The 27325-nt window shown below is 35.8% G+C and overlaps 1 protein-coding gene across 2 annotated transcripts; it reads right to left on the bottom strand.

Moving 5' to 3' along the window:
- Window positions 1-3924: 3924 nt before the first annotated feature.
- LOC133678423 (receptor-like protein 9DC3) lies at window positions 3925-7284 on the bottom strand. 2 transcript variants are annotated; one of them, XR_009835960.1, is made up of 3 exons: window positions 4749-7284; window positions 4230-4659; window positions 3925-4122 (listed from the first exon to the last, which is right to left on the bottom strand). XR_009835960.1 is itself a non-coding variant. In XM_062100717.1 (2 exons), exon 1 carries the CDS (start codon window positions 7267-7269, stop codon window positions 4252-4254), a length of 3018 nt encoding a protein of 1005 aa, XP_061956701.1. In that variant the 5' UTR covers window positions 7270-7284; the 3' UTR covers window positions 3925-4122; window positions 4230-4251. The 2 variants fall into 2 exon arrangements, 1 of the variants encoding a protein (XP_061956701.1); XM_062100717.1 differs by having other exon boundaries at window positions 4230-7284.
- Between the last annotated feature and the right edge of the window lie 20041 nt (window positions 7285-27325).

Here is a 27325-nt window from a genome sequence, read left to right as displayed (position 1 = left end):
ATTATACTATACTTTAAAATATATGGGAAAATTATTGTACTAATACTGTGTATATAGAGTATTTACACTGTGAATTACAATGTAAATGTTCAAAAAACAATTTAAAAAGACAAGGTGCGATTGTTAAGTTTACACAATTTAAAAAGATAAGGTGTGATGCACCTACCTAGAGTATGTGCACGTGCTGCTACTCCATACAATTGTCCAGTTCCTACAGCTTCTCCTGAATATTGACGAGCTATTGTTCAACATAAATGAAACTTTGCTGGAGAGTGGGTTTCCGATCCCTACCGTTCAGAATGAAGGCAACATTCAGGCGCACCACATATTCAAAAATAGACATGATCCAGCAGTGGAAGAGAGAGAAATCGGTCGGCAACCAAAACTGTCATGCAGGTGTATTTCCTTTTGTTTTCCAGGAAATTTATGATGATAATTTATGTTAAACGAATTATGTGCCTTTAAATCCCTCCAGTCAGTTAGTAAAGGAGTGTGAGAAGAACAATATATCCAGAAATTAACATAATCCAATAATGTATTCCAGAGATATGGCCACTGGAGCATTATTAGCTCCTCCAAATTCTACACTTCTCTCTCTAGCCAAATTCTGGAGATGGGGGCTATGGGATTAAGATTGTGATGAGGGATCCTGTTGGTCCAGTGGGTTATTGTAGGGAATAGGGATTGGGGGATTTGGGTTTTTTTAGTGAAGATAGGTAATTTAATTAGTTTTTGGAATGTGGGGGAGTGATTCCTTGTGCCGAATGGGGTGTGTTTGAGTTTCCAGTTCTGTTGTGATGAATGAAGTTGTTTTGTGTTGGTAGAAACTAAGTTCATTTCTGATTGAGTTGTATATTGAGCTTTTGTACTGGAGCGCTGGAGTTTAGGCCTTTGGGTTGATGTTATAGCATGATTGAATTGTCATTTACTTGCAAGAGGTTTGAATTTTCTATGATAATGGGATGAGGACCATGAGGTTAAGACTGCAAAGAGGGATGTGTGTGGTTTGGTGGGTTAATGGAGGGAACAGTGATTGGGGGATCGAGGTGTTTTGGTGAAGATAGGTGTTTCGATTAGTTTTCGGAATGTTGGGGAGTGATTGCTCATGCCGAATGGGATATGATTAAATTTCAAGTTTTGTTGGATGGAAGGAGTTGTTTTGGGTTGGTGTTATAGCTCTGTTGTCATTGTTTATACAACCATAGACAGTTATAATATTTCCTGGTGTCTTCAAACGCGTCATTTGTTTTCTAGGCTGTCCATAATTTGTTGATTGCTACCACGCAACAAATACTTAGAGTTTCTAATGTCAACTGAATACATGAAAATATCCATCATATGGAGTAGATTTGAGTCTCTGTTATATAATAAACTAATGGCACATGATTAGTTACAGTTATGCGAGTTCACCTTTTTGAAAATGTTACTTCGTGAATGCTGATGGCTACTATGTTCAGTAATAGCCTCCTGCGTGACTGACTGGGTTAAGGTTCATAGTTGGAAGAAATTAAATTTGAAGACTTAGCCTTGAACCAATATGATGGCTATAACTTTTCAATTATGAAACCTTCTGATTGCAATTACTTTGTGGAAGATTTAAACTGCTTTGTAACAATCAAGCCTATCTTCTAAACACTATCCAATGTGGCCATGTTCTCATGTTGAAAATATAATTGATTGGAATAGAGGCTTTAGGATTTATGGCCGGTTTAATGGTTTATTAATATGCTGCAATTGTGTATTTTTATTTTTGAACAGGATGTCATAGCATGTGATGTTATAAATCAGATCACATAGATGTGGAATTTGAATCAATTGGAGGATTGGAATCTATCAAGCAAGCTTTGTATGAACTGGTGATTCTTCATCTGCGGAAACCTGAGCTCTTCACACACAAAAAACTTCTTGGTCCACAAAAGGGTGTATTGTTATATGGACCTCTCTGATAATTGAAGCAAGGTAGTACTTTGTGAACATTCTTAACTAAGATTGAACATTCCTAACTTGTCCTTCTTGAAGATCTTTATTAGCAGCAAGATTTTGTTGGATGCTCTATTAACTTTAAAAAACTGGGCACTGTGGCTTCCTTATCTAATGGATCTTCCTCTGATGAATGAGATTGCGAAATGATCACAATTTTGGTATTTTTGTTGTTGTGTGGTATTTCTATGTATCCTACATTAGGGATATAACAAAAGTAACTGAATAGCATACATTCTGGCAATTGTGAAAGTGGTCATTACTGTATTTAGCAACTACATCTTTGTGTTGAAACCATCCCTCATTATATTCTTTTCTGCATCTGAATCCATGCAAATCTTGTTGGTTCGGTGCTGACTAGAAACAGATTTAGAAGTAATTAACTAAGTTTGCGTAGTTACTTTTTTGCTCCTATCGAAGTTTTCATAATCTGATTGGTGTTGATTCTTTTCTATGCTATTGCAGTTGCTGTTGTTTTTAGCCTGGCTTATAAACTCCAGCCTGCTTTTATATTATTGAAGAGGTTGATAGTTTTCCGGGGTAGGGTCGTACTACAAATCATGAGGCATGAAACCTAAGTTCATGGCATTATGGGATGTGTTGACTACAGATCGTGAGTTCTTACTCTTGAAACAAGTGCTGCATTTGTGTAGTCTTTCAATGCAGTGACTTGCTAGAATCCCTTTCATGTAAGATTTGTGAAAGTGTGATTTATTCATGGGCCTGGCTTGGCAAGACTCAGTGATAATATTCTTACAGAGAATGCACAAGTGATGGTACTTGCTGCAACCAACTGAACTTCAGAACTCAATGAAGCAATCCTCCAACGTCTTCCTTAGGCCTTTGAAATTGGGATACTGAGATCCTGAAGGTTGTTTTGAAAGGGGAGAAGATCAAAAGCAAAATTGACTTTGATTGCATAACAAGTTTGTGTGAGGGCTACACTGGTTCTCATCTGTGATTTGTTATAATCCCAGCTAATTCTTAAAGGTATTTTTATTGATTTGTAATATTTGCATAAAAATCCCATGCATGCCTGAGGGTGTCATGGAAAAGTTTTTGTAATTGTTGCCTGTTGTGTTCTATCCAAAACCAATGATTTCCATTGCAATGGATAGAAGATAGTATGGTTCCTCATGAGAACTAGAAGAAATTAAACAAATTGTTGTTATGGACTAAAAGGGATAGCTATTGGTGTCAAAAATATTATCTGGAGGATTTTATCTTTCCATTGTTTGAGCTTGCTGTGGATTTTTTTAATCCTTTATTGAGTTTCTACATCGTGATTCTTTCTCAGGCACCAAGGCCATTGTCTGAGTCAGACTTGCAGGGAGTTCTTGGCACATCAACTAAGACTACGGTTGCTGCAAATGAGTACAGTAGGTCAAGCTCACATTCACCTGGGTGGCCAGGCAGTCAGATGACTATCAGGTTCAAGCCACAACTAATGAGCTCTCTAAACTCATAGTATCTCAAATCTTGAATCTTCAGTCGGATAATCAGGACCCTTGAAATATTCATCTGTTTTTTCTTAATATGAAGCCAAGAGAAATTGTATTTTAAATTATTTTAATGTTTTCCCTATTCTGAAATGTTCAAAGTAGAATATGTTGTTTTTAGGTGACTCAAAATTGCAGATTCGCTGTAGCATAGAGCTCTTAACATGGTATTAATACATATCTTTTCTTTTGCTTTAGATATAAACTTGCCAATCACCAATGTTGACTGATTTTGTTGATGATTTGACTCTGTTTGTTACACTTTTTAGTAGTCATGAATGACTTAGAAGTTATCAAAATTATTCTATTTTGCTTGCGAATATTGCTGCTGTTGTGAGAACAGAATTGTTTTAATTCTTATAAATCTGTTCATAAAATTTACAATACTCCAAGAAAGGGGGATTGATTTAAGTGATCAAGAATAAGGAAACGAACGCATAAAAAAGGACCCAAAACATAAATGATTTTATAGTTAACACAAACTATTGCTTGCATACATGGAATCTTTTTCATAGAAGTAACACCTAATTAACCTTGAATGAAAAAGAAGAAGAAGAAGAAAGAAAGTAAAGGGAATCCAATACCATGAATCTGCCACCCTGGTGTTGTTTCAATGTCAAATCCACTTGATATCTTGTTTGTTCTGCAAAATTAGAAAGGTAAGACTGATCAAATAAATTGTGGAGAAAATATAGCCTAACATAAACTATGAACATAAAATTTGAAAACTCAAATGCTTGCAAAACTTACTTGAAAATATCAATTGCATTATTTAGTTTCTTCTAGCACCATATCTGGCAACATTCTTCTTTGTTTTTTTGTTGTTGAGATTCCATTTATCTTCAACCATCCTAAGAAACCATGCAGGTTTTTTTGTTCTAAACACAACATATCCCGTTGCAACTCCAAACACAAACCCAAATCCATACCCCATTGTCACAGCTTTCCAACCAAATCCTTCTCCAAACAATGTTGAATCATCTCCCTCATCAAAGCTTGATGGCTGCAATGATGGTGCCTCATCACGGTAGCATTCTTCTAGTACTTGAAATCCACATAAACCCAAGTTTCCTTCAAATGAGCTTGCATTAAAGGTGCTAAATTGCTGTCCACTTGGTATGGGCCCCTCGAGTTGGTTATGTGAAAGGTTCAGGATGGCAAGAAATGTTAGACCCTCCAGCTGCATTGGAATCCTTCCGGTAAGTAAATTTGAAGATAGATCTAATGACTCCAAATTAGTCAAAATTCCCAATGATGATTGGATATGACCTGTAAGGGAATTATGAGAAAGGTTGAGCTGTTGGAGTGCTTTAAGCTTTCCGATCACTTTTGGAATCTCTCCGGTGAAATTGTTATTTGACAAATCAAGTACTCTGATGGTACTTTGTATCTTTGGGAACTCAATTTCTACACCTTTCCATGTCAAATCTATGGAATAGACATAGCTAGAGTAACTTGTTGCATTCATGTAAATCATGTTTTGATCCGAGGCCATCATTGCTTCAAGACTATTGAAATACCCAGTTGGCAATGACCCACTAAAATCATTGTCAGAGATGTCAAGAATCCGTAATGTAGAGAAGGAATTATGTGCAGTTGGACCCTTCACAAAACCTTGGAGTTTATTGGATTTTAGGACAAGAATTTGCAGCTTTGGAAGCTTTTCTAGAAAGTAGGGAAATGTATCCTCAATCTTATTGTTGCCAAGATCAAGAACTTCCAACATTGCACAGTTGTTGATAGACGATGGTATTTTCCCTTCGAATTCATTTCCATTGAGGTTGAGATATTCCAAGCTATTATCCTTTGTAAATGTTGAAGGGATAATGCCTTGAAGTTTGTTCATGCCTAGATGCAATACTGAGAGCGAGTTGCTGAAGTTCCCCAAACATAGTGGCGTAGAACCACTCAAGCTGTTGTTGGACAAGTCCAGGAGTATAAGGAATCTCAGCTTGCAAATAGAAGAAGTAATCTCACCTGTCAATTTACTAGTGGACGCAAGAATAAGGACTTCCAAGTTCTTTTGTTTGAAAATCGAACTTGGGATTGTACCATGCAAGTGGTTATTGCTCAAATCAAGGTAAATCAATGAATAGTGTTGGAGTTCACTTATATTCCCTATGAGATTATTGTCATGAAGGTCAAGATAATACAAAGAAGGAAGAGCAAACAAAAAGGATGGTATTGTTCCATTGAACAAGTTACCATATAAACTTAGACCCAATAGATTTGAAAGGGTTTTTAATTGAGAATGGATAGGTCCTCCTAGTTGATTATTTGATAAATCTAAATATGAAAGATTGACTAGGCTAGCCAAAGAATCTGGAACTTGACCCATAAAATTATTGGAATAGAGAATCAAGTGTTGAAGGTGTACAAGGTTTCCAAGTGACGATGGGATCTCACCGGTCAAATTATTACTTGAAAGGTCTAAATAAACGAGCCGTGTGAGATTACCAAGCGGGGCAAGATCTGACCTTATAATGTTACAATCACGAAGAGACATATATTCTAATGACTTTAGATTACTGATTAAGTCGTTTTCTAAATAAACTGAAATTCTTGTATTAGAAAGACCCAACAGAAAGAGGACATTACTCAAATTGGACGAAGGAAAAGAGCCAGCGAGGCCTTGGTTGTATGACAGATCCAGTGATTCAAGGTTTGGGAGGTGAAAGATGTTACCCGGGAATTTCCCCTGCAATCCACAATCAAGGAGCGAAAGATATGACAAAGAAGAGGACAGATTGGTCAAGGAATTAGGTTCAACCAAAGACATATTTACAGAGCTCAAATCAAGTTCTCTAAGCTTGGTTAGGTTTTGAACAAGCTTGTCAAATGAAATTGGTTCTAGATTCAAATAGTTGTTCCAAGAGAAATCAAGTGAAACCAACTCAGTGAGTTGCTCAAAATCATATGGAATTGAACCAGTAAGACTGTTCCTTCCAAGATCCAAGTACTGCAGGTGCTTAAATTTCCCCATCGAGGATGGGAGTTTTCCTTGCAATCCACAGCCAATGAGTTTGAGTGATGACAGAGAAGAAGACAGATTCATCAAGGAATCGGGAACAACTAGTGACATGTTTACCCAACTCAGATGGAGTTCTCTAAGCTTGGTTAGGTTTCGAACAAGCTTGTCAAAACAAATTGGTTGTAGACTCAAATTGTCATTATCAGAGAGATCAAGTGAAACCAATTTGGAGAGTTGAGAGATTTCCAATGGAACTTGGCCTGCAAGATCTGAACCACTAAGGTTAAGATGCGTCAGATTGGAGAACTGGCCAAATCCAGAAGAAATATGGGAGGTGTTGAAATAATTGAAAGAGAGGTCGAGCTTTTGAAGATGATGGAGAGAGAAGAGAGAATTATTAGAATGCAGGGTTCCGTGAAGCATGCTGCAAGAGAGGTCCAGTCCAGTGACATGCCCGGTTTTCAGGTCACAAGAGATCCCATACCACAAGCAGCAGTCTGTACCGTCTTTCCATGACTCTGTTTTTGGAAAGGGATATTGACAATTGTAGTAGTCCGATGAAGCAGAACTATAAATGGAGAATGATTGTTTGAATTGAAGGAGAGAAAGAGATTGGTGATGAGCACACAAATGAGAAGAAGAGGAGGAGAAGGAGGAGTAATTTGAGGAGATTGGAGATGAAATTGTAGAATGGAAATGGAAGACAAACAGAAAGAAAGAGAAAGATTGAGAGAGGGACAGTGGTGAACACCCCATGGCCGCCTTTGAGGATTCAAAGTATATCTGGGAATTAAGGATGAGAAGTAAAGAGAAAGGCATTATTAGTAGTATTTATAGACAAACCAGTCTGAGATTGTATACTGTCGAAATCAAAGTCACCGGGAGAAGCATTAAACGCTACAGAAACACAATATGAACAATACATTTTTCAGGATTTAATGATTAAAAAAATAAAGTAAGAATAAAAACCGATGGAAATATGCAATATGTAAGGTTCCTATCAAGAAGAGTTCCCTTAATTCACTGACATGTTTGAAATTCAATATCAACTAAGATTTATAATTTTAATATTAGATAAAATAGAAATTTTTGATGGAATGATTTATAATAAATTAATTTATTATAATCCTTGTCTAATTAGAATATTAGATTTCTTATTAGATTAGGATTTCTTTTAAATATCCTAATTAGCTAGGACTTTAAGCCTATAAATAGACTTGTAATCTTTTTTTTTGGTTAATAGTCGAAATTTTATTAAGAAAAAAGGCTACAAAGATAATAGCCTAACTTACATCAGATGAACAAGTAGAGGAAAGAAAAGCACAAAAACTGTTGCATGAAATAGGGGAGAGGAACAAATGGGGGAACAAACAAATCATAAGAAACCAACTTCTCCCGACTAAACATTCTCTATATTAAGCTCTAAAGAGTTGGAATCAAGCCTCAGCCATAAAACAATACTTTGGGGCACCATGGAGAAACAAATTTGAAAGTTAGGGGCAGCGTCATTAAAAATAATATAATTTCGGTGAAGCCAAAGATTCCAAACAACGCATGAGAAAAGAAGCTGCCATGAGAGATTCTGCTGCTTGCCTTTAACCATAGAAGACCATTGGTAGCACATATCATCAACAGATTTTGGAAAAACACTGCAAAAGCCCCGATTAGAAAGCAGTTTCATCCATATATTCCAAGTGAAGTGGCAGTGAATGAAGAGGTGACTTAAAGATTCCAAGCTTTTTTTGCAGAAAGCGCATCTTGACTCCTGAAGGGTGAGGTAGTCATGTTGAAATAGAAAATCTCTTGTGGTTACTTTGTCTTGGATCGACAAGGAGCCAAAGGAAAAGTTGCACTTTTGGTGGGGTTAGTTTTATCCAAACAGAAGATTGGAATGGTTTGGCACCACCGTAGAGCAGCTGGCCCATCATTTTGGAGCAAGATTTTACACTGAAGAGGCCATCACTGTTGAGGGTCCAGATTTTCTTATCCATCTTGTGGCAGAACATTGGCTTGGATTCCAGCAAGGAAGATAAAAGTGATAGTTGTTCTTGTTCAAAATGAAATAGAGGTCTGCGCCATTGTAGGGACCAGAGCCAGATTCCATTGCTCCATCTACCCATGTCAGCCACCAAAGTAGATTTAGAGGAAGACAAAAGATATAGCCTAGCAAAGGCTATTTTGAGAGGGTAGTCACCAATCCAGTTGTCTAGCCAAAAGGATGTTAAACTGCCATTCCCCACCATGAATTTGCAATGATTCGTGAAGACGTGGTGAATGTCGGTTTGAACAATGGACATAATATCCTTCCAGATCTTGGAGGGTTGGTTGTAGAAAATTGGGATCCCATTCTCATAAACTGGATTGTACATCGAAGAGATAATCATTTTCCATAAACTTGTACCTGGGGAAGAGAGTCTCCAAATCCATTTTAGCAGCAGGGCTCTATTTTTCGATATAAGGGAGCCTACACCGAGGCCTCCTTGTTTCTTATCGCGCATCACTAGTCTCCATTGGATCTTGCAGAAAGATCTTTGCTTGATACATCCACACCACAAGAAACGTCTTTGGATGGATGAAAGAAGCCTGCCTACCCCTTTTGGCATCTTGAATACAGACATAAAATATATAAGCAGGGAATTAAGGACACTTTTAATGAGACATAGACGACCAGCCATGCTTAGTAATCTCCCTTTCCACATAAGAAGCCTTTTACGAAACTTCTCTATCACCGGCTTCCATGTAGAGATACGAGATGGATTGGCTCCTAGTGGCATGCCAAGATATTTGCTTGGGAGATGGATTGTAATCTTAAACATTAAAAAAAAGTTGAGAAAGATATAGAGAAGAGCTAGAAAAGTGTATCTTTAGAGAAAACTCTTAATAAAATATCATTCATCTCATTCTTCTTCTTGTTCTTATGTTTGTTCTTTATTTATTTATTTGTTTGCTTATTTATTTATTTATTTATTATAATTCTGCTGGTTGGTTGGTTACTTTGGATATGTTTCTGCTACTTGGATGTTAACATTGAGGCTGATTTGTTAGTTTATTTCTTCGTTTTGTTGTTGTTTTGATTTTATGATTGTTTGTTCTTATTCTAGTGTTCATGATTTAATTTTTTTAAAAGGATTTTGATTTTGCTTTTTCTACATACAATAATGTGAGATAATCTCGTTGAAATTTACTGTAATCCATATCCTTAGCCACCTTGTGTTAGTTGTAGTGTATGATTTTGTAAAAGAGACGCTTAGTGGGTGCTTTGGGGATAATAAGTTGATGATTGTGTGTGTGAGAGAGAGTGTTTATGTGTCATTTTATTGGGATTCGTTAAATTTTCTCCCACTCAATTTGCTTTCATCCAATCATTCCTTTGCAAGTCTCGTTAGCACCTACATGAGATTATGTATCCATTCTTTTTTTTGATAATCAATGTATCCATTCTTGTTGCTGTGAATATATATTTTTTCTCGTTTGAGTGATACTCATTGTTGACGCTCAATTGGTGAAGAAAAAAATCTGTGAATAAAAATCTTGCAAACCAAATAATTGAAAAAAGAGTCATCCTCACCTTCTTATGTCCACTTCAATCCAGTTTACAGTCAATAACACGTTCTGGCAATAGCTTTATTGAATCGTTACTAGAAAACTGACAAACAATGGAGAATTAATGGAGTTTGAAGGTTCTTGCACTCAAAATGCTGTGGGATTGGTCGTCCTAAAAGGTCTTTCTCTTTCAGCATCAACTTGGATGTCTAGATATTGTCCACCCTTCATTAGGTGCTGAATATGGTTCCACACAAGAGTGAGCGTTGGAAACACCGCAGTACTAATTGTAGCAGATTTATGTCAACATTTTTCAACCACCATCATTTATAACAAATACACTAAAGTCAGCTATAATATTTATTATAATAGGTAATAATTGTTTGATATTTGTTGGTTGCTGCCAATACTCTCATTTCTTCTATAAATGAAGACAAAGACAAGAAAGCGAGAGCAATAGTAGAGTGAAAGCAATGACTTTGCACTTAATATCTCGTTTCTCCTGACCCTAAAGTATAACAGTTTCTTGGCAAAGTAATTAATAATTACGCAAAGCAATCGTGACAGGTTAATTTGAATGTTCAGAGATGTTTATCCAAATTGTATTTAGCAATGAGATTTATGTGAAGATTGCTTTGCCCACTAAAATGTAATTTCCAAGAAATTCAAAGCCACAAAATCGGAAGAAAACTTCTTAATAAGCCACAAGTGGGCATGCAGAGTTAAAGAGTCATCCTCACCTTCTTATGTCCACGTTCTGGCAATAGCTTGTTTGAACAAAATTTTCTTCCTCTCATTGTAATTAATTTAATTTAATTTAATTAAAAACAAAATTCATTTTTAAAAGCTAGATTCAATGAAGATCGAAATAAAAAAATGCTAGTTAATCTTTGTCACTTTCAAAACCATAGAAAAATTTCACAAAAAGCTAATACAAAAAAATAATAAAATATTGATGCATAAAACTCAAAAAAAATAAACTTTTAAAAAATTAATATTGATTTCCTAATTATGCTTAATTTAGTGATATGTTGTTTTATAAAAGTAATTTTCTTGCTTATCATTCTTTCAATTTATATACTTGTTTTAATTTAAGCATAGTTAATTTTAATATTAGTATGCATGCATTTTTTGATTTTATATCAATTATAAATTTGAATATATGTGTTGAAAGCAGAACCACTGATGGAAAATTACGATTGTTTGAATGGAGGGAGAGAAAGACTTTGGTATGCTGAGCACACAAATGAGAAGAAGAGGAGGAGGAGGAGGAGGAAGAAGAGTAATTTGAGGATAATGGAAGAGAAACAAAATGAAAGAGAGAAATTGAGAGAGGCACAGTGAAAACCCCTTAGAAATAAAGGAAAGGCAATATATATTAATTTATGGAAAACATTGATATACTGATAAATTGAGTGAGAATAATACGTACCTCTTTCAGGATTTAAAAATTAAAACAAAAAAGCAAAAATATGTATATATTCCCATCAACCTATCAACCTTCCTAAGTAGTTGTTGCTAGACCAGAGGAAAGCAAGGCAAAGTAATAATTACGCCAAGCACTAATGACTTTGCACTTATATATCGTTTTTCACGACCCAAAAAAGATTACTGACTGTTGGAAACACGGCAATATTAATTAATTTCCGAAATTAACATTTTTGTTGATATCAAGTCTATGTGAGTGATGTGCAGCAAGTCTATGTGCTAATTAGAACTTCCTTTGTGTTAGGATACTGGCATGCAAACCCGACAAGACAAAAGGCAAGGAATAAGATAAAATAAGAAATGAGACACACAAGAATTTACGTGGTTCACCCAATTGGGCTACGTCCACAGGCAAGTATAGAAGGATTTTACTAAGTAATGTGGGAATTACAACCTCTCTCAAATAATAGGAGAACAACTAAGAATCTCTCTATTATTAGGAGAAAACACCTCACTTACTCTCTCACAAATACCTCACAATTTTGTGGGATTACTCTCTCTTCACTCTACTCTTCTCTTCTCTATCTTGGTGTGCATATAGGCTTGAATGCATTGTCTATTTATAGGCAAGAGTGAGGGTATAATGGTCATAAATTTAGGAGGAATATATGCCTAACAACTCATCCTCCACTCATACTCCACCAATTATACCAACTCATCCTCCACTCACACTCCACCAATTACAACTCATCTCCCACTCAAATCCCATCAATTATGCCAACTAATTAAAGTGGCTTTACATTCTCCCACTTGAAGACTTTGATGATTTAATCAAGTCTTCACACTTGATTATCTGTGATTCTTCTTCTATCCTTTCTATACTTGCCATCTTCATGCTGCTTACGTTTCTGCTAGGCCATAAGAGGATCTACACCATATATACTTATTAGTGTTGACCGGTTTAGTCAAAGCATCTGCTGGGTTTTCCTTTGTATGAACCTTCTGAAAATCCACACTTCCATCTTCCACCACTTCGCGAACAAAGTGATATTGAACATCTATGTGTTTTGTTCTTGAATGAAATGCTGGATTCCTTGCAATATGCAAGGCACTTTGACTATCACAATACAAAAGAATCTTCTCTTGTTTGTGCCCGAGCTCCTCCATAAGTTTCTTCATCCATATTGCTTCTTTACAAGCTTGTGTAGCTGCCATGTACTCAGCTTCTGTTGTGGACAATGCTACAACAGTCTGAAGTTTAGAGACCCAGCTCATAGCTCCTCCTGCAATTATGAACACATAGCCTGTAGTGGATTTTCTTTTCTCAAGGTCACCAGCAAAATCTGAGTCAACATAACCTCTGACAGTAAATTCTGATCCTCCATAACATAATGCAACATCTGAGGTACCCTTGATGTATCTCAAGATTCTCTTAATAGTATTCCAATGCTCTCTACCAGGATTTGCCATGTATCGACTAGCTGCTCCCACTGCTTGTGCAATGTCTGGTCTTGTACATATCATGGCAAACATTAAACTTCCCACTGCTGATGCATACGGTACTCGAGACATCTCCATCCTCTCTGCTTCATTGCTAGGAGACATACTTGAGGATAATTTGAAGTTAACAGGAAGTGGGGTGGAAATTGGCTTACAATCTTGCATGTTGAAGCGTCGCAAGATCTTCTTCAAATAATTCTTCTGAGAAAGCCAAATCTTCCTCTTACTTCTGTCTCGGTGAATTTGCATCCCTAGAATCTTGTTTGTTGGTCCCAAGTCCTTCATATCAAACTCCCTAGCTAATTGTGCCTTCAATTCTTGGACTCGATCTTTGTTGGGGCCTATCACCAACATGTCATCCACGTACAACAACAAAATGATGAAATCTTCTTCAAACCTCTTGTAATACGTACAGTGGTCTGAACTGGGTCTGTTGTACCCAAGGCTAATTATGAAGGAATCAAATCTCTTGTACCAACACCTCGGCGCCTGTTTGAGACCGTATAGAGATTTGTTCAACCTGTAAACCAAGTTCTCCTTGCTTGTTTCAGCAAAACCCTCTGGTTGGAGCATATAAATTTCTTCTTCAAGTTCTCCATGAAGAAATGCAGTTTTCACATCTAACTGCTCTAAGTGAAGATCAAATATAGCACACATTGCCAAGACTAATCTGATTGTAGTAAGTCGTACCACCGGAGAAAATATCTCATTGAAGTCTATTCCTTCTTTCTGAGCATATCCTTTCACTACCAATCTTGCACGATACCGCTCCACTTGATCATTGCCATCACGCTTTATCTTGTAAACCCATTTGTTGCCAATGGCCTTTCTTCCTTGTGGTAGCGGAACAAGATCCCAAGTGTTATTCTTGTGTAGAGCTTCAATCTCCTCTTGCATTGCTGTCATCCACATAGATACATCTGTGCTTTTGATAGCCTCATGGAAAGTTGAAGGCTCTCCATCCTCTGTTAGAAGACAGTATGCAATGTTACTCTCAGTAACATATTCTGAGTGCCAAACCGGTGGTCTTCTTTCACGAGTCGACCGCCGAACTTCAGGAGTTTCAGTCTCTATTTGTTCTTGCTCTTCATGCTCTGGTACAACTTCAGAAGAAGCATGATTCTGAGTATTTTCCACATGGACTGCTGTAGTCTCCTTTAGAATGCTATTATGTTCTTCCATTTGCATTTTACCTTCTGCAAATATGACATCTCTGCTGATGACTACCTTGTGGGCAGTGGGATCCCACAAGCGATACCCCTTCACTCCATCAGCATATCCCAAGAATACACATTTTCTGGATTTTGAATCTAGTTTGCTAACTTCTTGTGTATTGTACATCACGTACACAGGACTTCCAAATATATGCAATCGAGAATAATCAGCTGGCTTCCCAGTCCACATCTCCATCGGTGTCTTCAGCTCAATTGCAGTTGATGGAGATCGATTTATCACATAACAGGCGGTATTGACTGCTTCTGCCCAGAATGGCTTTCCTAGACCTGCAGTCTTTAACATTGCTCTTGTTCTTTCCAATAGAGTTCTATTCATCCGCTCTGCCACTCCATTTTGTTGTGGAGTGTATGCCGTTGTGAACTGCCTTTTGATACCTTCATGTTGACAGAAGTTATCAAATTCATCACTGGTATATTCTCCTCCATTGTCAGTCCTCAAACACTTGATCTTCTTTTCAGATTCAAGTTCCACCCGCGCTTTGAAAGTTTTAAAGATTGCAAGCACATCTGATTTTCTTCTAATTGGATACACCCAACATCTCCTGGAGAAGTCATCTATGAATGATACAAAGTATCTTGCTCCTCCCAAGGATACAACCGGTGCTTGCCAAACATCAGAGTGAATCAGGTTTAAGATGCATTTGCTCTTAGTTGTTGATGTGTCAAACTTCAACCTGTGCTGTTTGCTTGTAACACAATGCTCACAAAAGGGTAAAGTAACCTTTGTAAGCCCAGGGAGTAACTTCTGATCAGAGAGAACTTTCAAACCTTTCTCTGACATGTGACCTAGTTTTTGATGCCACATCATCGTCTTCTCTTCTGCAACTGTCTTTCTCGCCTTTAAAACCACCAGCGCTCCTTTGACAATTTTCATTATTCCATTGTCTGTTCGGATCTTACGGCCAAGACTATCAAATTGTCCTACAGACAAAAGATTCTTCTTCAAGTCTTTCACATGCCGCACTCCTGAAATAGTACGAATTAAGCCATCATACATCTTCAATTTGATGGTGCCAATGCCAGCAATCTCCAAAGCATGATTATCACCCATGAACACTTTGCCTCCAGAGATGGGTTCATATGTATGGAACCAATCTCGATTAGGAGTCATATGCCATGTTGCTCCTGAATCCATTAGCCAGACCTCAGTGAGCTCTTCTCTATCTGTAGAGACTGTCGCTGCTTCACTATATAAAACCTCTCCATCTTCTGAGGTGCTTGCGACACATCCTTGAGGTTTTGATGACTCTGCAGTATTCTCTGTACCCCTTTTAAACCAACAATCCTTTTTTAAGTGCCCTTTTCTGCCACAGTTGTAGCATTTCACAGTCTTCTTACTTCTTGATTTGGACCTCCCTTGCCTTTGACTCCCACTGGAGCCACGCTCCGTTGATCTCCCTCTTGACACCAATAATGCCTCTGCTTGGTTTGAACTATTTCTGTCTCCTTTATTTTTGCGCCTATTTTCTTCTTCCAAGATGGCGGCTGCAACATCATCAAAGACTAAATAGTCTGTGAGGATATTATTGGTCAAGTTGATAATGAGCTGGTCATACGAATCTGGAAGACTTTGAAGTAGAAGCTCTGCACGTTCACTTTCCTCTATTTGTTGACCCAACGTAGTGAGTTGTGAAAATAGAGTCCTTATTGTGTTGATGTGGTCAGTCACTGCCGTGGTTTCTGCCATTCGAAGGGTATAAAGTCTCCGCTTTAAGAAAATCTTATTGTGCAAAGACTTGGACTCATATAGCTTTGTTAGGGTCTCCCATATCTCCTTAGCTGTTTTCTTCTCCGCCACACTTGATAATACTTCATCGGCTAATGCTAAATGTATATTAGCAATAGCATTGCCATCCATCTCATTCCATTTTGCATTATCAGTGATCTCCGCGGGTCGATCCCCAATTGCTGCCAAGCAATTGTCTTTCCTTATGATTGCCTTGATTCTCATTTTCCAGAGTGAGAAATTGCTCCCATTGAACCTTTCAATCTCGTACTTTGCTGCCATTTTATTCACCGTGATCTATTCAGCTATCACTGTTTCACAGAACTGTAACGTATACAGAAATAGTATCGTGTGAATAATACTTCACTAAGTAAGTTCCCAGGAAAGATTGGAGGGGTCACAAACGGTCCCGCTTAAAACCCAATCTCCTTAGACAGAACTTCCTAGACTGTATTTAATCACCGCACTGACTTTCTATATACGCCAACAGTAACTTATGTGAACAGTACCGTATGGGTGAATAGTGCCGTATAGGTGAATAGTGCCGTAGACGTGAATAGTGACCGTATACACGAATAACTTTTGTGTATTAACAACACCAACCAAGAAGGCTCTGATACCACTGTTAGGATACTGGCATGCAAACCCGACAAGACAAAAGGCAAGGAATAAGATAAAATGAGAAATGAGACACACAAGAATTTACGTGGTTCACCCAATTGGGCTACGTCCACAGGCAAGTATAGAAGGATTTTACTAAGTAATGTGGGAATTACAACCTCTCTCAAATAATAGGAGAACAACTAAGAATCTCTCTATTATTAGGAGAAAACACCTCACTTACTCTCTCACAAATACCTCACAATTTTGTGGGATTACTCTCTCTTCACTCTACTCTTCTCTTCTCTATCTTGGTGTGCATATAGGCTTGAATGCATTGTCTATTTATAGGCAAGAGTGAGGGTATAATGGTCATAAATTTAGGAGGAATATATGCCTAACAACTCATCCTCCACTCATACTCCACCAATTATACCAACTCATCCTCCACTCACACTCCACCAATTACAACTCATCTCCCACTCAAATCCCATCAATTATGCCAACTAATTAAAGTGGCTTTACACTTTGTAGCTCGTCTAGCGTTAACTGTGTTCTTGACATCAATGTATTAAAGGAAATGGAAATATGATAGGTGATGAATGTGTGCGGCGTCGTGACGATTGCCCACCACCCTCATCATCAGGTGTGGTATGGTATGTCTATCTTGGTAAATATGGGAAGACAAGAAATTCTTGTCTTTTATCAGTGAAAAAAATAGAATGGGAGTCGTCACCTAGTATTTTGGTTACTAGAAACCCTAACTAGTCTCAGAGATCGGGTAAGGAGACTGGTTGCATAAAGGAAAAGTATTAGCACCCCAAATACGCCCTACCTAAGGTAAGCTGCAATGTTTTATTGTCTGATAAAAAAATCTAAGGTCTTATCATGTTGGTCCGTCTATGGTTCAAGAAAAGCCCTCCTCAGTAAGGAGGTTCTTATCTTATAGGGTAAAACCTAACCGTTCTAATGTCTATAAAAAAAACTATCTTTTTAATATCAGGAATACGTTTTACATATAAATTTGTAATCCCATATATTAAACCCAAAACAAAATATATATTTTTATTTTTTTTTGAAATATTGACCAAGTTCTCATGACTTTAATAAACTGGTTATTAAAGCCAAAATGCATGCTAAAATATAAAATATTTTTTAAAAAAAGTTTTCTTTGTTGTATCAAAATACAATATGATTTTTTTAGCTTTGAGAGACTTGGTCGTATGCATGAAAATAAAAATATATATTTTTTAAGCCGGTATTTTAATACCGGATTTGTATCTTTACGATATAAAAATACAGACCAATATTAATCAAAATGACGTAGAAAAAACACGCGAGAAAATCCTGAATTTCCCAAAATGATTTTTGATTTTTTTGGGGGTCGAGCAGACCAAAAAAGCTAGTGGGCCGAAATCAGCCCATAAAATGTAATCAGGCCTCCTTTCTACAGGGCTGGACTCAGCCCAGCCCACAGCAACCATGATTGGTTACTGTGCATGAGCACAGTAACCAGTTAATTAATTAGTCGGTTACTGTGCGCATAACCGGCTAATTATTCTTCTTGCATTCAGAACGTGCACAGTGCACGTTCTGCAAGCAAGAAGATGAACAATGACCAGCGACTATGAGGGCAGGGGCGGAGCCAGGGAGGGGCTAGCACGGGCCCCGACCCCTGCAAGGAAATTTTTTTCCAGCCCCTCCCTTAATGATATTCATAATTTTAGCTTAAGTAGTAAAGTAATTAAAATCTTGGCCCCTCTTAATTTTATTTTCTACTTTCGCCACTGTATGAGGGGGAAGAGAATTACATGAGGTGATGATCTCGGATGGCTGAGCTGACAGTGATGCTGGTGACCGTTCTCGGTGGTATTGTGGTGGCGGTGACTGGGAAGTCCGATGACAACAGCTGTTTTTTCTTCTTCTTCCCCGTGCAGAGGCGCCAACCTCTGGTTTTTCCCTTTTCTCGCCTGCTTCTATTCTACCCTCTGTCACTATCTTTTTTTCGTCCCCCTTGTCCCTGTGTCTTCTCCCCTTCTCGTCTGTTTTACTTCGGTTTCTCTCCTCTCTCTCTCCTCTGTTCGCCCCTGTTCTGTCTTCTCCTTTTGTTTCTGACGGTGTTTTTCCCTCTCACGATGGTTCTGCTGTTGTTGGCAGCGCTAATGGCGGTGGTTCCAGGGGGTGAGGCACGGTTCTTCTCCTTCTTCGTGAAGAGACCCCAGTCTCTGTTTTTCTCTCCCCTCTTCTATTTTGGCTTTCTCTCCTCTGTCTCTCAAACAAATCTTCCTCTTCTTTTTCTCGTTCCCCTCTGTTTTGGTTTCTCTCTTCTATACACTCGAAATCCTCCCTCCTCTGTTCTGCTCTTTTTCGGTTTCTTCTTTTTTTTTCGCCCCCTCCTTTTTTTCTTCTTTTCTCCTTCTTTTTTTTCATCTTTCTTCCTCTATTTATAAGCAGGAAGAGAGAGAAGCCACCCTGCCCTGTCTCGTCAAGGTGTAGGGCAGGGTGGCGTGGGGTGGCTTCTGCACAGCCACCCCAACCATTGCAGGGTATGGCTTCTTTCTCTCTTTTTACATGATGGCAGGTGAGGGTGTACATGGTTGCATTTAATGGTGGCAGGGTATGAGATGAGTCGTGTTTTTTTTGGCAAGTGAGGGCAGAGAGAGAGGGAAATAGTGGCGTTGCAGGGGAACATAATAGCCTCTTCTCCCTTGTCTTCTACGCGTCCAAGGGAAGAAGAAGACTTATGGTGCCGTTCAAAACGGCACCGTTTGCTTCTCTCTCTTTTTTTTTTAAACATTACATGAAACAACGTCGTTTTATTTAAAAGGAAGCCAAAATGCATCAATTTCGAATCAGTCCTTCAACTTGTGTGCTTTTTTCATTTTGGTCCTTGGTTTCGGACTTCTTCAATAAAGTCCCTAATTGGCCATCAAACTTCAATATTTATGAAATTAAGCCCCTGATTTGACCAAATTAACTCTAAAAAATTATAATTTGACCCCAACACTTTAATTTCTTCCAATTAAAGCCCAAATTGACTTCAGAATCAATTTTTCTTGCAATCAAACCCTCCATAAATTCAATTAAACCTTCAATAAATTCAATTGAGTCCATAGACATCTGATTTTAGACTTTTCCTCCTCAAATCAAATTTTCTTCATCAACAGGGCTCTCATCAGTCAACGATATACTGTCAAATTTCAATCTTTGTATTTTTGAACCTCCTCAACCAATTTTTGACCATTTTCGAGGCGCTCTGGCATCCTCTTTTCACTGCTATTATTTTTTCAATAAATTTTTTTTGATTGATTTTTTTTCTTTTCTCCTTTTCTGTGCGGGGACCCAAAAATGGATTACAACAATAGGTCTTTAGAAAACTTTTATATACCTAGGGATATAGGAAGATGAATATCCTTAACTTTAATATTTTATATTAAAAGTCACAAGAATAAACAAATAAAACCTTATAGCCTAACATGGAGCCTTTAATGATCGCCATACCCAAACCCACTTTGGCTTGGCACGATGCCAAGTCCAAGAGCGGTGGATTTAGTAGCTCGCTAGATCCATATCCGTTTGGGCTCTGAAAATAGTTGAACCCAAGGGTGTGGGGTCTGGCAACTTGCCAAAGGCTCAGCAAGTTGCTGAACCCGAGAGTGTTGGGTTTGGCAACTCACTTTATCCACGTCCACTTAGGCTTACCGAGTACCTGAATCCAAGAATGTTGGGTTTGGAAGCTAGCCAAACTCATGTTCACTTGGACTAAACGCGTAGCTGAATCTAAGGATGTTGAGACTGACAGCTTGTCAGATCCATGTTAATTTAGGCTCAACACATAGCTTAACTCAATGATGTTGGATTTAGCGGCTCGCCAAATCCATGTTTGTTTAGCTTTAGTGCATAACTGAACCAAAGACATTGGGTCTGGCAGATCGCCAGATTTATTTTTGCTTCGGCTCACCGTGTAGCTGAGCCCAAGAACATTAGGTTTGACATCTCTCCAGACCCATGTCTGTTTGGAAGCTTGCCAGACCTATGTCTACTTGGGCTCTGCTTTTAACCACATCGAAAGGGCGTTGAACTTGAAAACAAGCTAGACCCATGTCATTTGGACTCGATATTCTATCAAGCATTGGGCACTCCAAGCCATAATTCCGGCAACAGCAAAAACAATTCATTTCTAAATGAAACTTCCCAGGAAACCGAAGTTCATAATTGGAGCTGAAAATTTTGAGAAATGCAATTCGGAATGTTTTCCACTCCCTTCAAGTTACTTGTAACACCACTTCTAGAGTTTCGACAACTCACTTCCTCAATGGAAACACAGTGGTTTTTTTATATAGAAGAAACATATCAGTCTAGGTAATGAAAAGATTAGCTGGTTAAAGTTAAGAGAACTTGTGAAGGAAAAAATAAAACACATACAGTACTCAAAAGTTGCACTAGATTCCATGGAGCACAAGATCAGAAGAAAAAGATCATTGATGGATGATATGTGAATCTTAGAAGCAGGCATTTCCCTCAACTGATTAAGCCCAGCTCTGGATTTCGATGACTCTGTTTTTGGAAAGGGATATTGACAATAGTACTCCGATGAAGCAGAACTATTAATGGAAAACGATTGTATGAATTGAAGGAGAGAAAGAGATTGGTAATTTGAGGAGAGTGGAGATGAAATTGTTGAATGGAAATGGAAGAGAAACAGAATGAAAGAGAGAGGAACAGTGGTGAAAACCCCATTTTGGCTTGCCTTACAGGATTTAGTAGTAAAACTGGGAGAGATGAGAAGTGAAGAAAGGCATTGTTAGCAGTATTTATAGACTAATTTGTTCATGAGCACATAATTGTTAGTATTAAAAACGCTACAGAAACATAATATGAATAATACCTTTTTCAGGATTTAATAATTAAAAAAAAAAGTAAGAATAAAAACCGATGGAAATGTGGAAGGTTCCTATCAAATTGCGCAAACTAAATTGTTGTTTATTGGCAAAGTAATAATTACCCAAAGCAATGGGGGCATCTAATGATCTTTGTGTGTGCTCGGTAATGTATAGCTGTTTAATTATTTTTTAAAATGTTTTGTGATTGAAAATGTATTAATATAATATTTTTTAAAAATTTATTTTTTATTTTTTATATTAGTACATTAAAATTATAAAAAGATATAAAAAATAAATATTGACTTTCAAAAGATTAAATAGTGTTTTAGAGGTTGCTAATATTTCTTAAATTAATTAATCCTTTTAGTATTAAAAATAACTAAATAGTTATTTAACAAATCTTGATTAGTAATATTTTGTTTTTTTTTAATGCTTTTCTTGCTTATCATTCCGTCAATTGATATACTTTGATTTTTCCTTTTTCTATTTTAAATAAAAAAATAATTAAACTATAGGATTATGTATACATAATTGAAATAAAAAAATTGATAAACAAAGTCATCTTCACCTTCTTATGTCCAATCCAATCCAAGCAATGGAGCACTAATGACTTTGCACATATATCGTTTCTCATAACCCAAAAGTCTTTGTGTGTGATTCATAAAGTATCGCAATATATTTTTTAATTCAAAATGCATTTAAGTTTTTTAAAATTTTTTATTTTTAATATCAGTACATCAAAATCATAAAAAAACACGTAAAAAATATTCAATTTGATGCTTTTTTAGGCAATTTTTTTTTAAAAAAAGAAAAAGCTATCACAGTTGTAATAACCCAATTTTGAATCCTCCAAAATTTTCAGGAATGTTATCTTTATTTCTATTTTTATTCATAAAAATCCAAAAAAAAAATTAAGAGAAAAAAAAGTTTCAAATTCAAAAATATATTTTTTTCAGGTCAACCGCCTTTTACCATAAAAATCAAGCCCATCGGGTCAATACGAGTCAAACCATGTCGACCGGGGTAAAAAATAAGTTCTAGGCCATTTTAGGTCAAAACAATCATTTTCGGTGAAAATCAAGTCCATTGGGTCAATACGAGTCAAACCAAGTCGACTAGGGTAAAAAATGAATTCCAAACCATTTTGGATCAAAACCATTATTTTCGGTCAAAACCAAGTTCATCGAGTCAATATGGGTCAAGCCATGTTGATCAAGATAAAAATTGAATTTCATGTCATTTTGGGTCAAAATTGTTATTTTCAGTCCAAACCTAGTTCATCAGATTAATACCGGTTAAAAACTATTTTTTAGTGTTATCAAAATTGATTTTTAACGGTTAAAACGAGCTTTTTTATTTAAGTTTTATTAATAATAATGCATAAGTTTTTATTATAGTAGTTGTTGTAGGTGAAATTTTTTCTTCAAGAAAGCGTCGTGTCTCTTGCCGTGTCTCCTGGATATAAAGCAATTTACAACCGGCTATGAAAGCAATTCAGAAGAGAGAAGAAAAAGAAGAAGTGAATACGAATGTTAATACTATTCATGTTTTTTTTGTAGTTTTTCTTCACACGAGTAAGAAATTGATTTTTTTTTAAATAATTCAAAAAATACCAAAAATATCCTAACGGTTATATATAATAGTATTTTAGTTCTGAACCCTTGATTGGATCTAATCTAATATTACTTACCACACTTGATGAAAATCCAAATTCATCTCAACCCTTAAAAAAATCCGTCCTTCGATCTTATTTTACCACTTCACTAGATGTACCAAAAATCTAATGCACTGTATGACAATGGCCTGGAATCTCATTGAAGAATTTCACCATTCCAACAGTGGCTGCGTGTGAGCTACACGTGCCACCAGGTGTATTTTTGTAATTTCCAGTGAAGTTCATGTCTATTTCAGTCCTTTTCCTATATATTGGTACTTAGGTAATTTTGGGGACTTCTAGGGTTATTTATATTTTTTTATATACAAGTATTTGTAAAATTTTCTTTGTATTTTGTAAAACACCTGAAATAAATATAAAAAATAATAACAACGCAAGTCCAACACCCATTTTATCATATCATTATGCACAAATCCAGAACCCAATTCTCAAATAAGGGCTATGCTTATTTTTTTAGAAATTTCAACATAATCTTTCGTTTTAGGAATGATTTTTATTAGTCGACATGTCTCTTTTTTATAAAAAGAACTAATGTCGAATGTTTAAAAATAAATATGAATTATGTCCATTGTTTATTTTTGCAACTTGGACATAATTTTTCTTTTTAGGGATAAACGTCAAAATTTAGACGAGTCTCCTAATTTTAGAAACTGATGTCATTTTCTTTACGTGTCTCCTATTTTTAGGGATTGACGTTAACTCTTTTAAAAAATTTACAGGTAAGCTCAAAATACTATAACATTTGAATAAAATTAAAAAAAAAAGACACAAGTAAAGGTAACATTTTCACTTGAAAGAATAATTTAAAGGTGATATCTACCTTTCCTTAATCATAATTAACCCAGTACTTGAATATCTGGAAGTGTGTCTAATATGGGATTTTTAGTTCCATCAAATTGCTAGATGGCGACTTCAACAAAATCTTCATTTTCCCAAAGTAATTAATCTTTTGTTAAATACTAAAAAAGAGTGGAGCCACCACGCAATGTCGTGTATCGACAACAGTGCCAAACAAGCACTTCATTAACAAGAATAAGAATTGGAACATGACAATATTGATTTTCTAAATGGATTAAAAATATTTTTAGGGGTTGCTGTTTTTTTTTAAAATTTATAAATCCTTTTACTATTAAAAATAATTAAAGAGTTATTTGACAAATTTTGATCATGCTTAATTTAGTAATATTTTTTTTTAAAATAATTTTATTGCTTATCAATATTTCAATTTATATACTTTGATTTTTCCTTTTTTATATTTTAAATAAAAAATATAAACTCTAATTTCACTATGATTTCCAACTCATTTTTCATATAAACAAGATTCATTGTATAAAAGAGGGTGAATGAGGGCTTTTAATTTGAATTTTTCAGATTTTACACTCTTTTCTTCTCTTTCTTATTTTTAGTGTTTTTCTATTCCTTTTTATACTTTGATTTTCCTCTTAAATCTAGTATTTCAGTTCATCTTGTTGAAAGATATTTGAGTCACATGATATTTGAATTAAATATCTTGTTTAGAAGTGCGTGATCTAAACAAAAATATTATTGTTGGAAACTTGGGAGGCATATTGTAAACATACATGCTGTACAAGTAAGGAATAATAAAACTTTAAGGACAAATGACTCATCATTGACAATAAAATAAGATTCATTAATTTTTGGTGTTTCAGCAAGTATATACCCTTTTTATTTTAATTTAAGATAATTAATTTTAATATTAGTATGCATGTTAGGTTTTATTTTATTTTATATCAATTACAAATTCAAATATATACTAAATTAGTATGCATGCTATTCTATTATTTTTTTATTTTTTATGTTGAAAGCAGAACTACTTATGGAAAATTAGGATTGTTTGAATTGAAGTAGAGAACTACTTTAATATTTAGTTATATATATTCTCTCCATATATATAGATGAAATGTCAACATTTGATATTCCCAACTTACTGTTGGATCCGAAAATGGAAAAAATGAAAATGAATAAAATAAAATAATATAATGGCGAAGTAATAATGACGCAAAGCAATGGAGTCCTAATGCCTTCTCCATGAGCCAAAAGTCTTCATTGGGGAGACTAAGTATAGAAACACGACAGTATTTGATTTCCGAACTGTTTACAGGTTGCTGATTTTTCTTAAAATTAATTAATTCTTGTAGTGTTAAAAATAATTAAATAATTATTTGACAAATCTTGATCATGTTTTTTTTAGTAATATTTTGCTTTAAGAAAAAATACTTTTCTTTCTTATAATCAATCTTTCAATTTATATACTTTGATTTTTCGTTTTTTTCTATTTTAAATTAAAATATATATAATACGAAATAGATAAAAATTATAAGTTATAAATCCAATTAAAAATATGGAGATTAAATGTTGGAGTGAGAAATAGTGGATTGGTATTTTAAAAGAATTAAATGCATTAATCGAGATTAAGTCTCATCCTTGTATGATCTCTGAGGATGCAATCTTCTTCTATGACCATGATCTCGGTCTCTATTGCAACCATGGTCATGATTATTATTATATCTTGTAGTAATCATTTTAGAAAATGAAATTGAACTAATTGGTTATGAATCATGATTTTTCATTAAAAACTTATTATTTTATTTAATCACAAGAAAATATAAAATCAGTTTAAAATATTTTTTAAAACCTCATTCTCTATATTGTTACTCTAGGAGCATATTTGAGCCATGGAAAATAGATAATGTTTTTTTGTAAGATATCATCATTAGTGATATTGTCTCCATATAGTTTCAATTTAAAACTGATATTAAACATTATAGAATTATATATATTCAATTAATGATTTAAAATGTAAATGTATCCAATCACAACGAGCTTTTGAAAGAATAACTATTTTTTTATGGTCATATCTTTCTTTTAATTTTTGTCAAAGAATAAAGGAATCTTTGATTGTGAGATATTCTATTTTCAACTCCTCATAGAGATGACGATGTAAGAAAATCATGGCTTTTACCTTATTTTGACTAGATTTTTCATTATCATCTTTAATGATATCTCCAAGATCCATGACATCCAAGTGAATTTCAGCATCAAGGATTATGATAAATAATTCTTGTCTATAATATCAAGGATATCAAGGGCCACGAGCTCAAGTTGCAAGGTTTGTAACTGTTATTTAAAAAAAAAATCAATATTTTTGCCTTAAGTTCTGGAAAACATTGATGGGGTGTCCATTTTCGGGCCTTTGCCTGATAGAACATTATCAACAAATACAATGATCTGTATGGCTTTCCTAATTAGTTGGCGTTTGCTGGCTGGCTACCTCTTTGTATTAATTTTGGAGCAGGGGCTATTTTAATTTTGCCTATGAAGCAATTATGTAGGTCAGATACATCTATTTATTGATAAATCTTTTCCAAAAGATGCAGACGCCAACAATTTTTCAGAAACTACTTAATAATGCAGAGTAAAAAAAAAACTCAGGAACAAGAAAGGGATTGAAAAAAAATATATTTTTATTAAATATTGTTCTCTAAACTTTCTTAGCTATTCTCTCTCCTTTCGTCACTACCTACAAATGCTGAATTGCAAGGTTATAGCATATTCTTCTAGATAACCCTTGTGCCATGTACCCTGCCCTCTCCTCAGCATACCATTCATTGAATACCCATCTCAGCTCCGTGGGTCCTATTTTACTAAACCTTAATCTGAGCTATAGATAAAGTTAGATGCAGGGAAGTTTAATCCTAATCACACGAAAGAAAGTGTCAGGTGTGCAGTAAGAGCGAGACACCTTTTCTACAAATTTTCTGAATTCTAATGAAATCTACAGCAATTTGGAAAAAAACCAACTCTCTGGCAGGAGGGAGAAGAAAGAAGCGTGGAAAACAGGATCGTTCTCAGGTATCATTAGGAATTGTTTCTAGGAGGAAAAAGTATAAGGTTAGGTTTCTTATTGCCAGAGGCAGTTTGATAGAGATGGATAAGGAGGTTGGTGACAACTCTATGGACTCCACTATTGCCAACGTCAATGGAAGGTTGGAAAAACTGGCAGCTGATACTGAACCCACCATAGTCTATAGCTCTGAACGTGAGGTGGCAGCTACACATCACCTTGGCAAGGTTTTAGGGATTCATAGAGATACTAATGATGGTTTGGATGCTGAACATATTCGGAGGCAGAATGATATGAAATACATAGAAGGAATGGTTGGACTCCCTCTGAGCTCTTGCTCTGGTGCCCAGGTTATGAGTTTTATTCTAATCTTAAGCAGATGCTACCATAGAATTACAGAGATTTACGCAGTCTTTGTAG

The sequence above is a fragment of the Populus nigra genome, chromosome 18, assembly GCF_951802175.1.
Source record: "Populus nigra chromosome 18, ddPopNigr1.1, whole genome shotgun sequence".
Taxonomy (NCBI): Eukaryota; Viridiplantae; Streptophyta; class Magnoliopsida; order Malpighiales; family Salicaceae; genus Populus; species Populus nigra.
Note: the sequence above shows the minus strand (reverse complement) of the source record. Positions and strands in the feature narration are given on the sequence as shown.

Coding starts and splice junctions, on each gene's coding strand:
- LOC133678423 (XM_062100717.1), bottom strand. CDS start 7,269: ATGCCTTTCTCTTTACTTCTCATCCTTAATTCCCAGATATACTTTGAA.